This window comes from Pezoporus flaviventris, unplaced genomic scaffold (genome assembly GCF_033815535.1).
Source record: "Pezoporus flaviventris isolate CSIRO_AGI_PZ_B2104156 unplaced genomic scaffold, CSIRO_AGI_Pfla_v1 ptg000083l, whole genome shotgun sequence".
In the NCBI taxonomy this organism is placed as follows: Eukaryota; Metazoa; Chordata; class Aves; order Psittaciformes; family Psittacidae; genus Pezoporus; species Pezoporus flaviventris.
Genome location: NW_026892631.1, coordinates 4117053 through 4130252, shown reverse-complemented (window position 1 = coordinate 4130252; position 13200 = coordinate 4117053). Strand labels below are relative to the sequence as shown.

At 37.2% G+C, this 13200-nt stretch overlaps 1 protein-coding gene across 6 annotated transcripts in view; it reads left to right on the top strand.

Annotated features, from left to right (window-relative positions):
• The window catches only part of ENAH (ENAH actin regulator), a 94759-nt gene that overhangs the window by 38359 nt on the left and 43200 nt on the right, over positions 1-13200 (top strand). For all 6 annotated transcript variants that reach the window (XM_061475401.1, XM_061475403.1, XM_061475405.1 and 3 more), the window contains exons 2-3: positions 9283-9448; positions 11474-11651. In XM_061475401.1, coding sequence (XP_061331385.1) covers positions 9283-9448; positions 11474-11651 — 344 coding nt within the window. The remainder of the gene's footprint in view (positions 1-9282; positions 9449-11473; positions 11652-13200) is intronic.

The following is a 13200-nucleotide window of genomic DNA, read 5'->3' as shown; positions in this document are numbered from 1 at the left end:
GATCTGCAGTAATGGTAATACAGTGACGGATTCTGTTGCAGTGTCTGTTCAAGAACTCAGATTGCCTGGGGAATCTGGACTCTGAAAGCTGTGATTTATACCGTGTGTCAAAAGCTTAAGAAATAGCATAATAAGGTCACTTTCTGTTAAAATATGTATAGAAGGTAGGAAATGTCTGTTAAGTGGTTTCTCACAGGAAATCATCAACTGTCAGTCTAGTTGCTGAAGATGTTGTTTTTCATGCCCACTGAAAAAGTCTTTCCACAGTTACGACTGTGTTCAGCTTCGTGAAATCGTAGCAAGAAAAGCAACAAACCATCAAAAATAACCCGTTTGTAGGAAAGAAGCAGTGGATCTAGGTAGCTTTTGGCCCTGGTCTTTAAGACCTGTAGGTTTAAAGATTTGAACTTTTGCTGAATAGGAACAATCATGATAGATTTAAAGGTATTGATTTTATGACTCTTACCTTTGTTCAGTTACAGCATACCCCAGCGCTTACAATTCCCAGGTTGTGCTGAAGAGCTTGTTTTCCATTAGATTGTCAAAAGATAGGTAAACCAGGGAACTTAATTTTGATTAAAATCTGCCTTGAGATGGATGAAAGTCATGTTAGAAATCTTCTGCTCCTGTTCTACTGCTCAGTAGAATCACTTTCCAGACAGCATTAGCCTTACTGTGGCAAAACCTTTGGCATGCAATGCCACCCTATCGAATCTGCATTGAGGAAGTGTTATCTATTTAAATTGCTGCATAGATTCTGCATAACCTTTTTAGTGTAAGTAAAATAGTAAATGGCCTGGAGAAATATGTTTGAAGAATCGGTGGAAAAATGGATTTGATTACAACAATGTGGTGTGTTCAGGGAAAATATCTGGATAAATAACCAAAAATGCTGTGTCTAAGAGAACACCCTGTGTAAAAGGATAAAAGAAAACAAGAATATGGATGTGTGTGTGGAGGAAGTAAACTGAATTATCTTATTTCATGGTTCTGTGGAGTCTAAATGTAAGACTTTATTTTACCAGTATAAAAATAGTGGCTAGAAAGATTCTGCCCCACCAGTGCAAATGTATTATAATGAAATAGTCTCTGTGTAGTTCTGATATTTTTTTCCCAAAACGTCTGTTGGAAATATTTTTTGAAAAAAATATTATTGATTCTTTATGGGATGAAAAATCTGGAAAATTCTAGGATAAATTGGGAAAATACTGCTTTGTTACTTGTTGGTTGTTTCGTTGACCGTCTTACCTCAAAGCTAAATAATGAAGGCTTTTAACAAAGTATATCCATGAAGTTATCACTAGGTTTGCATACAAGGCAAGGACCAAATTGTATGTATAAAATTCCAGTATATCAAAGCTCTCACTTCTCTATCTCGTAACTTTATATTTTAAGTAAACCTGGTACTTATTTGATGGTAAGGTTTGGACAAAGTGAATTCTTCAGTGGGATTTTAAATCTTACATTTTGTTTTAAGCATCCAAAGTATTGTCTTTTCCCAGGCTGAGCATGCTTTTTGGACATGTACAACACTCTAGTGCTGCTTTTTTCTAATCAAAACTAGTTTAAAGGAAAACCTCGAACCCAAAGTGCAAGCTGTGAAGAACTGTTTCTCTTAAACACAGAAATAGATAAATATCTGGGTAGTACAGTAATACAAACAAGTAAAGGTTAAAAAAGGTTAGCAGGTAACCTATGGAAAATTAATTGATGGCAGTGAAGTCGTGAATTGGATCATGTGGTTTTTCTAGGTAAGTTTTGAGCATATCTGGTTTTGGAGAAAGCAATTTGTGCTATGGATGATACAAAGTTAGGAATGTTATTCTTCGTTTTTACAAAGCAAGGCAGTTGTTCCTTTTGTCTGCTGAAATAATTGCTTAAACCCCACCCCTTTGTGTATTAAACAACTTTAGTTTCTGTTCCTGTTTGAAAATTGGTACCTGAGTTTGGGGTTTCATTCAGTCTTGTTAGTTTAAGATTTGAGAAGTGATGGCTTGTGCTGCTTAAATAGTTCCATGCCTGAAATGTCTACATGCTCTAGGTATTTTGATATCATCTTTAGTTTGAGATGAAAATGGGAAGGTTCACTTCAGAGAGTATTTAGGAATCTAAGTTTAGGATGGAGTTTGTAACTAAATATGGTTAAGTCACATATGGATAATAATATATAATAACAATTGCTATTATATTATTGCATATTATATATATGGTTAGCCACCATTAATATAACTAGTTTCATACTATTAAATACCCATGGGTTTCAGTCTGTTATTATTAATTCCTATCAGTCTTTTGTTTTTATTAAGGTTCATCACTCCAGCGTGGCTTTTTCTTGGTTTGACTGTCATCATGTTCTCTCTTGGTTATCCCTGATTCTCTTTGAGGGAATGAGTGAATTTTATGTATGGTATAATATGCTATATTCTCCCATAAGTATAATCATCAGCATATAACAAACCTGGAGAAACTATTGAATTTTCAGCTCAAAATTACATCATCTATTGTATGAAATACTCTTAATGTTAAATATGGACCATGAAACAATGTTAAAAGAAGATCCTGGGGCTATAAACTGGTAATTCTGTTTGGAAAGTGGACTTTCATTTGACATCAAGGTGTTCTCTTAAATGATACTTCTTTTTCTGGCTGCGTGTCCTGCAGTGATTTCCTTCATCTGTTTGATATTCACCTGCTGTTACGGAACAAGCTACAGCTGCAAAGTTGTGAAGGAACAGATTTATAGCAACAAGAGAAATTTATTCTGTGAATTTCACTTGCTCCAAGAACAGATTGCTCTTAAATTAATCTTAAATGGTTTTGGACATAAGATGAAAAGCAATTTTCTTCCAATGGAAGGTACTCATTGAGCAAAGAAAGTTTTCAATAAACTGTGTAAGACTAAAACTCTGGAATGGAGTGTTGCAGAGTTCTGTGCCAAAGCCAAAGCACCTTTCCTTTGCCAGCTATTAATCCCAGTCTTTAGATTCAGTTTTCCTTGCTTCTCAAGGTGCAGTAGTAGTTTTATTTCTAATTGGAAATTTCGTGTGCAGGATTTCCCTCTGGTTTGCGTTGCAGCTAATCTATATTCAGAGTAATTCATGAGAAGAAAAAGTGGGAGAGATGAATGAATCTCTCGGTTATCAGAGACAAAAAAGTGGGAGAGATGAATGAATTTGTTATCAATCAAAAGTTTTCTAGGCACAGGCAAGTACTAACTCATTAGCAAGAGAGCTGTTAGTGAAGCAATTTGGAAGTGCTCCCTTCACATTCACCTCCTGGTTGAACAGGAGCTCTTGTTTGGTTTCACCTGCTAGGAGAAATCAACAGCTGCTCTTGTCCTCCGGGGGTTATAGCATGCAAAGAAGAATCTGCATGAAAGCCAGTCAGATAAATGAGCTGGTTCCAATTTAGTCTTATTCCAAAACCTGAATAGCAAATAAATTCTATACTAGCTGAAGTGTTGAAGTGGGCAAGGCACATCATTTGAAGTTGGATGCAGGTAGCACAACACAGCATAGCTCCTTCTCCTGTACTGAGCATGCGATGTTCCCTTGCAGCAGCATTTCAGCTATGTTTTAGTAGTGCAGGGAAAGTTGAGTTTCTTACCTTTTAACTGAGGATGAGTTACAGAGACCATGAATTTATTGTAAGATCTATGTTAACCTTTGCTGAGCCCAAATGGATAATAAATGGATTATATTTTTTCATGATGCCCTGTTGATGGCTTGGATGCTGGTGTAGTTGGCAGGAGGAGGTGGTAATTGTTATCCTCAGCTTCCTCTGAGATTTGCTTTTTAGTTTAAGTTCAAAAAATGAGTAAAATTAAAGCAGTGGATTAGGAGTTAAAAACTGAAGTGACTCAAAGTTTATTCTTCCCCCCACCCTCAAATTCAAGCCCCTACTCCCAAAAGTAAATCCTAATCTATGCAGTTGAGTTCAATCTGATTCTCAGCAGACCATGATGTAGAGAGATATTTGAAGGTATTGGGAGCATTTTAATGTTAGCTTTCAGGTGCTAGCAAGTAGCTTAACTATTGAGTTAAGCCAAATGAGCAGCTTAGAGTACATGACAACTTTTGTCTGCAGTGTCTGGTTTAGTTACTGTGTACTCTACCGCTACTTTCTATTATGTTGCAGGGTATTTTGTTGTTTGCTTTTTTAAGAGCAAAATAGAGAACGCATATTTTCACTGTGACGTGCCCGTCAGGCTTCAGGATCAAGCAAGGAAAACCATCTTACAGAATACCACCGCCAAGATACAAAACCCGATATCTGGACCAGCATTCAGCTGCTTATTGAAAATGTGTATTTTAAGATGTTAGTACTGGAAGCATTTGGAGTTTCTTTCTAGCTTTGTGCCACATGGTTTGAAAAACCTCAACAGGCGTTTGATGAATCAGCGTCTCTTTCCATTCCTTCCACAAAGACTGCACACTGAAGAACATGTTGTTATGTTTCTGTAAATTGAGAACATAGCAAAAAAACCCTGAATCACCAGAAGAAGTGGTAAAGGGATAGGATTTTCCAAAAACCTCACTGTTACATCACTGACAAAAATACTAAAGGTTGAGAATTGGAGCAATCGCAGCTTTTCCTTGCTCTTGTTAGTATATTTAAATGATCTTTTCGGTGACTGCAATTGTGCTGTTTTCCATATGAGTTTGATTATTTAAGTCTGTTTATTCATTTTAGCTCTTGAGAGAGGAAATCCAAGCATCCACTTTTTGGGAAGAGTAGTAAAAAGAAAATAAAGGCTTAGGTCAGCAGACTGTGCATTGGTGTCACTGTGCATTTTGCTTAAGAACTTGGGATGGGAAAGAATGAACACATTCCATCTGGGCAAAAGAATGGTGTCTGTTAGGGTTCAGTTTGCTATGGTTTTTGAGCTTTCCATATGATCTCATCACTGGAGGAGGAAAGTATATTCTCCCATAAGAATAATCTTATGATTCATTACTACTGTGTTTTTTTTGTCTGAGCCTTTTGAGTGCCAGACCTCTCCCCACTCTCTACCCCAAATAAAAAACAGCCACCCTGTATTTGGCTTTATATGGTATTGCTGTAGGTGGACTTAACCAGAATAATGGTTGGCTTTAATAATAAGAACCTTACATCTTTGTCAAGAGAAGAACTCCACCTGACATATATTTATCCAACTCTTTGTCAGGCTTTACACTTTGGGAAAAGACCTTGTATGCTTTGTTTCCTAAGTGGCAAGCGCTGTTTTGCATAAATGTTGCCTTTTATCAATTTTCTATTTTACAGGATATATATAGCGTATGATTTCATATACTTGGTTCAGTAAGTTTTCTTGGGAACAGACAATTTCTTAATCTTAGTTAATATTTAGATTGTCACTCCAGTTCCCCAGCCCACTGCCCCAGTAAGTTAGCAATCGGTTCTTTGAGCAGCTGTACATTTTGGCAGTAGTATTTGGAGCTTGAGATGGATCCCTTCACTTGTTCTGCTGCATCCCCTAATGAGTTCTCATGTTGGGAAGGTACAGGCTAATCCAAGTGTAATGTTTCTGGAACCATTATACCTGTATAGTACACCAGAAAAAAAAATCTGTAGCTAGGCAAGTAAACCCTGTAGGCTGCTTTTGAAGGCCTAATGACATGGCAAATAAATGAACATCCTTTATTCTTTTCTTTTGCAACACGACTGTAGACAATTTGTTTATTTCCCACCACTGTTAAATATAAAAAGGGTCTTTGTGACCAGACCAAAGTAATTCTGGTGCAGTGAATGAAGTAAGTCATCCTGGCATCTCACAGTTCCTGCAGTCTAAGGACGTGCGTTACAGAAAACCCTCTAGACTGTGAAGAGCTCATGTATAAACACTGAGATCAGTGAAGACCTGTTTCCTGTTAAAAGTACAGCAGGGAAGTGTAGTAAGTTAAAAAGGAAGAAATGTAATAAATGATGCTGTTCTGATTCACTCTGCTCTTGTTCCTTTGAACTGAAGTTTAAATTTATATTTGTAGGAGAATACAAAGGGCATTGGCTGAGGTTCTAGTAACAGTCTGTATGTTAAACTTAGCATTATCCTAGGAAAAGATGGATCATGGAAAGAAAACTGAACTTTGTTTTTTGTTAGATCTGTCAAAGATAGTCATGACCTAACAGCATGGATTTTTGATTTGCTATAGCCCTTTGAAGTTCAGGTATGCATCTTGTTTAAAAAGTGATTTTTTCGAGACTTAAATACTAAACTTTGTGGTGTTTATTTGCTGTAATATGCTATATTCAAATATTAACTATCAAATGGTCATTGAAAAACAGACCTAAAAGGTCTTCCTTGCTAAAGCTTATGCCTCCATGCTTGTCTTCAAAAGAAAATGAAGTAACTTTAGAGTGCAGAACTTTTTCCTCCGAGAAAGAGATTGAATTAAATCTCCTCTACATCTAATAATGTGCAGCTATTGAACCCTGGGACAAGGCTAGCACACTGTGATGTTTTAATTTGTTTCTGACAGGGATAGCTTCATTTTTCTGTCTTACTGCTGCATTCTGATAAACAAAGTGATGGGTGGTGGGAACTGTTGGCAGGAGGGGAGTGTGTCACCTCCAGATTGGTACCTGGATATGAAAATTATAGACCCGGAACATTAAAATTTTAGTTATAGGATTTGTGTGAAATGAAGGCAAAAGGCTTATTGTGTTGTGATTGAATAGGTCAACTGGAAATCATTTGTATTTGTCATTTTTTAAAGGATGTGAATCATCTTACATTTTTATATGAGAAAGAGTAATCCCCTGCTATTAAGAAAATTCTTTTATTTTAAATGGAGCATGAAGTATTTGAGATCTTGACTTGTGTAATATTTCCAGTTCTAAGGCATAGCCCGAGAAGTGGAACTAAAAATAGTTTAACAGTTGTTAAAGAAAAGCTAGAAACTCTACTCAAGGTCAACTTATTTGTGCATATGAATTACGCCGCTTGAATACTAAACAGTTCTAAAATGAGTAGGTGTTTTTTTCTTGTTATGTTAAATAATACAATGTAAAAACCTCTGTAAGAGGCCTATGGAAGGACCTTGGCAGGGCAAAGAGTGAGAATGCTCTGAATAAGAACATCTGAACTTTGATGGTTTGTCCTACTAATTAAGTCTTCTGATCACCGTACCATTATTCAATCACACTCTGATTCTACCTGCATTGTAATTGGAACATATTAGCTTATACTCATATTAGCTTATACTCATAGCCTCAATTTTTAATAGAATCTAAATGATTTCTCTTTTAATCTGTCTGACACATGATTGAGATAAAATTATTTTTTGGCAAGAACGCTGCAAACCACGTGGCACTGCTTCCAAATCAGTATCTGGGTCCTGTCACCTGTAGTTTATTATGCCCGTGATTGATCCAACCTCAGATGTAGCCAAAACTTGGTTTGGGTTCAGAAATCTTCCAAGTTTCTTGTAATACTATTATGTATTTTAGAAAAAACACTACTGCTTGTTGTGTACTTTGTGAACACATTGTTTCTAGGTTTGAACATCTAAGATTGAGTGTGCCAAAATACTTCAAAGAAATCCGGTCAATTCTTGCACTGTCCTCTTCTCAGATGTGAGAACTTTATGTACCTGTGGCACGTTTTTAGTGGGACTGTGAAACCCCTGAAACTTGTCAATAGCTTTATTTTCTTTGCATCTGATCTTTCTTTTTGCATTCGATGTGGTCCTTTTAGTCTAAAATGTAAACTATGCTTAGAAAAGAAGCACTCTATATATGTGTATTATAATTTTACTATCCCTACATTGAACAAATTTCTGGCTAGAAAAAGGTGGTTTAATTAGAGGATGTTATCCCATTCTGATCTAGTTGCTGAATAGGCTATGAGACTGCAACCCATATGCCTTTTAAAATTAGAAATATTGATTCTCTTGTACACATAGGAGACATCATCTCAATATTCTCTCTTCTCCCCCAGTCTTGAAAAGCATCCCAGTGTTGAGTTCTTTTCCAACTGCTGGAGCACTGTGGAAAGTGTGATAGAAATTGAGACTATGTTTTCCCAACAATGCCAGTACTGAAAGCTAACAAAACAGCTGGATACAGTGCTGAGTTTTTGTGTGTCAGATGGAAATCATATACTAGGAAATTCAGCATATTCTTGTTAAAAAAACCACCAACAAGCACGACAGCCCCCAAAACCAAGCAATCAAACAATAAAAACCCACCAAAAAAAAAAAAAACTCCAAGAAAGACTGGGGAGAGTTGTGTTCTCCCTCCTTTATGAAATATGAAGGAATATTTCACTACTTTCCTTTCGTAATTTATGAAGAATGCATGTCTCTTCAGCCTTCTCAGTTCTCCAAGCGGCAGGCCACATTCCTAGCAAGCCAGGCTTCATGTGCTTTCTATAATGTTGGATGTACTGGAGTGGTATGTTTGGAGAATTTGCCTTGCTGATAAGAAATAATTCCTTTCTATTTTTATTTCCTGTCTGCATCTGGACATTTCCTGTAAAGACAACTTGTGTAGTATCACCCTCTCACCCCCTCCTAATAAATGGTGTGTTTATGGTACATCATGCTTTCTTGTGTTTCTAGTTTGAGGACATTCATGATATGCTTCCTTTTAACTTTAGGCTATACAATAGTTTCCAGATGACTGCCATAATAATCAGAATTAGCTACTGATAGCAGTTTCCTAATGGAATTGTACTTTTCAGTAATGAGGAGAACCTTTTCTCAGAGAGGAAATGTTATAATTGTAAGAAAGACATTTTTACAATTGTAAGACATGTCAAACCAAAAAGGCATTCAATTTCTGAGCAGGTGAATTTGTTGCTCTGAACTTTATCCTGTGTGTGTGTTTCCTTCTATGTATGTTAAGATGAACAAGTGGACTTCCTTATTTCTTGTAGAAGTCGTATGGAGCCAGTGCATCTCCAGGTTCTTTGTAATTCAGTCTTTGCAGTAAACTTTGTGCATGGTTATGGCATTTAATTAAAATTATGGTGGGTGGTGAACAGAAAGGAGGGGAAAAACCCTGTGGGGGGAGAAGTGCAAAAAAAAAAAAGAAAAGTAAATCACTTTCTGATCTCTTAGTAATAGTTTAGCCTGTTTGTCTTGACCACAGCGTTTCAAAATGAACACCTTTAAGCAAAATGACAAAGTGCTACTGGTGTTATGTATTTAGAAAGGTGGATGTTTCATCAAGGAGCATTGCTTTAACATTTTGAGTTTAAAAAGCAAAAGCTAACCAAAAAGACGATGATTTACCGTAAGTAATCTTATGTTCTACTCCAAAATGTTTGTATTTTAACAGTGAACAGAGTATCTGCCAAGCACGGGCTGCTGTAATGGTCTATGATGATGCCAATAAGAAGTGGGTACCAGCTGGTGGATCAACTGGATTCAGCAGAGTTCATATATATCATCACACAGGCAACAACACGTTCAGAGTTGTGGGCAGGAAGATTCAGGATCATCAGGTAAGCAGATCTATGCAAATTTGGAATAGGAATCTGAAGCTATTTTTGTGATTGTTTTTAACACTAAGAAGTGCATCTTGAGTAAAATTATGGGAACTGTAAATATGAAACAATTTTATTTTAAACTGAAGTAGCAAAACTGTATTACGGCTTTTTCCCCATAAACTAAGCACTTTACATACCTCCAAGGCAAAAGTCCTTGTGCACTCTTTTACCATTCCTTCCTACAGATAAATATAAAGGCTAGTGGTGTAGACAAGACATCTGATTTCTTTAAAGGTGAAGTGGCAACCTAAAATCTTTTCTTCTTCCCTGTTAACTGCAGTCTATATAGGTACCAGCAGTTCTTTTGTAGCTCTTTATGAAAAGTTGGATGCATGATACCTCATTTCCCCAGGTCATTGAATTCCAAAAACTTCTGACATTTGGTAGTGCTCATCATCTACCACTTCAAGAGATTGAGAAGAGAGCTACAAGGATTACATCTAAATTTCCTTGATGAAGTTGTTAGATCTTGATTAAATGGCAGACTTAGCACTGTGTCTTGAAACATGGTGAGGTTAAAAATCTAATCCTTTTGTTTGAGTAAAGCTTCTGTATCTGTTTCCCTCTCTCCCAGCATTTATAAACAATTCTTTTGGTCTATTCATGGTCATTTCTCACAGGCCTGAAGCATACGCTGATCATCTGCTATGTGATTTGTTGTTTGTGCTGGTTTTGGCTGGGATGGAGTTAATTTTCTTCATAGTAGCTAGTATGCGGCTATGTTTTGAATTGTGCTGAAAACAGTGTTAATAACACAGGATGTTTTAGTTACTGCTGAGCAGTGCTTACAGAGTCAAGGCCCTTTCTGCTCCTCACACCACCCCACCAGTGAGCAGGCTGGGAGTGCACGAGGAGCTGGGAGGAGACACAGCTGGGACAGCTGACCCCAACTGACCAAATGCATATTCCAGACCATATGGCATCATGCCCAGCATATGAAGTTGGGGGAAGAAAGTGGAGGAAGGGGGGAGATGTTCAGAGTGATGGTATTTGTCCTCCCAAGTAACCATTCTGTGTGGTGGAGCCCTGCTGTCCTGGAGTGCCTGAACACATGCCTGCTAATGGGTAATGGTGAATGAATTCCTTGTTTTGCTTGTGTGAGTGGCTTCTGCATTACTTATTAAAACCCCTTTATCTCAACCCACGAGTTTTCTCACTTTACTCTTCTGATTCTCTCCCTCATCCCACTGGGGAAGAGTGAATGAGTGGCTGCGCGGTGCTTAGCTGCTGGCTGGGGTTAAACCGCGACATCATTAAACACTTATTTGAAGTAATAAATGGTCTGTGTGAATTCATCTGAGAAGAAACATGTTTTTTTCCTCCCATTATTAGGTGGAAAAAGGTTAGAGGATATAGTTATCCAAGTGCAATGGGATCCTCTTAGTGGATGGCTTGTAATAAGTGGTTGTTCTACTAGCTAGAATTTATCACCTTTTGTGTGAGCCATAACGATCTTGCAAAATGATACCTTGTGATGCATAGTAGAAGTCCCCATGAACTGCTGTTGAAAGCACTGCGAGCTAAGGGGTGCAGCAGCCACAGAGAGAAGGTGATAACTTGGTTAAAAAAAATAGTTCTGACAAGTACTCTGTGAAGCTAATGTAGAAAATAAAAAACCTAATGCATTTCTGAGATCCAGATGCATATTCACATCAAGTACTCTGCTATTAAAAGCCAGAACTGTTGATATTACTACATTGCTGTTATGAAACATCACTGAATCTTTAGAAATGAGAATGCTTAAACTACACAGTTGATGGAAAATATCTCATTAGTCCCCTTGTGTATTCTCATCACTGATTTCATGCGGCATTGGAATGAAAATGGAAATGGTTATATGTCCCTCAGCATTGTGATTTTACAGATTATGGGTCTTGAATTAACCCACATGGTTAAGGAATAAAATCTGCATGAAGCTGAAACTTGTTGTGCAAAAGCAACTTTAAACATAAGTAACTTTTTATTTTGTGATGTTTCTAGGTGGTAATAAATTGTGCCATTCCGAAAGGGCTGAAGTACAATCAGGCTACACAGACCTTCCACCAGTGGCGTGATGCTAGGCAGGTGTATGGTCTGAATTTTGGCAGCAAAGAAGATGCCAATGTCTTCGCAAGTGCCATGATGCATGCCTTAGAAGTATTAAATTCACAGGAAGCTGGTAAGAGTCTCTGAGCTTTTTCTTTTTTTACAAGATTGTTCAAATACAGATGGAAAACATTCAAATATTTATGCATAGAAGTCAATAAGTTGTTTCTAATCATGATTCAGCCTCTAACTATTTTAATTATTTGGGAGTTTTGTCTACCTAGTTGATGTTTTGTAATAGTGAATCTCGACTGCCATCCATGTAAATGGGATTCCTGATGAGTAAATTGATTGTCATATTATCTATTGCATAGAGAAAGCTGCTGGTTTTGCCTTTTGTTTAAGGAAACAACACCAAAACTCCTGACCAAGAAGTGCATACCTCTTAATCAAGGTACTTTTGGGGATTTCTAGAGGTGTTCTTAATGTGTATTGGTATTTTCACTTTTCATTGACCTCCAGTTTATTATAAACACTCTAGGGTTTTTTTCCTCCAAATCTGGGAATTCAAGTCATCTTCTTCGGCAGTCCTTACCATACAAGAGTTTTCTAGCTTGGAGACCTTGGATCCAGGGGTAACATTCAGATGAACGCATATAATCTAGACAACGGGTCTATGAATTTGGAGAACAGGGTGGCATAGAGAGTTTAAAATGTAGGTGGAAACATTAGTGGCTGTACAGCAAATTGATCAGTATAACACTGAGACACAGAGAGGGAGGTTTTATTTTAAAAGACTGAAAGAGACTTTAGTGTTCTTGTAACCAAATGAATTCTTTTGTCCTCATTAAACTTTAAAGGTTGTGTAACAAGAGATGGTACTTCTGAGCCAGTTTTCTCTTGTGAAGAAAAGAGGCTGTAGATGACCTTACTAGGGCCGTCTCTCAGCAAAAAAGGGTGACTTTTCAAGTTGCTTTTCATTCTGACAGTTTTTTCAAGACTTAACATTTGAAACTAAGTGTTCTAGACCAAGGATGATATATTCTGCAGTGCTTATGCTGTTATGTGGCATATGAGGCCAAAGTAGAAAGGGTAGCTAGAGGTAAAGCTTTCTTTTTGCCAGCTAAAATAATCTAGCTGTGTATCCCATTCTCCTACCTCTTGCTTGGATATTTTCTCTTCTAAATCCCTCAGTTCTCCTTTCCCTCAGGGTTACTCAATTGTAAAATGACTGCGTGTATATATGCATATATTTATTTTCATCATTTAGTTTAACTCCTTCCCTTAACACTAACACTGAGCTACTAGAAGGCTGAAATGGCATAGGCAGGCATGACAGTGCTCATTTTTTAATTAGCCAGTGTGTCTGTTTCTTCATTTCTTGGATTATTGTGATTTGCCTAATGACTAGTTCTCTTGCTGCTTTATGCAAGCTGTATGTGGGCTAATGGCTACGTCGTTAGATTCTTCAGTAGTAGAAAATGTATTGAGCTAAGATGCAGCTTCAGTTTGTGAAGACTTGGATAAAACTAAAATCATTTTAGTTTTTTTTTTAACTGTAACTTTAGTTATACAAAACATCATTCAAACAACTCAGTGCAAAGAGCTCTTTTTCCTGTTGGCATCAGTTCAGTAGTTTCTTCAGTGGTGAAGGAAGGGGAGCTGAGCTTTGCAATGAGTCC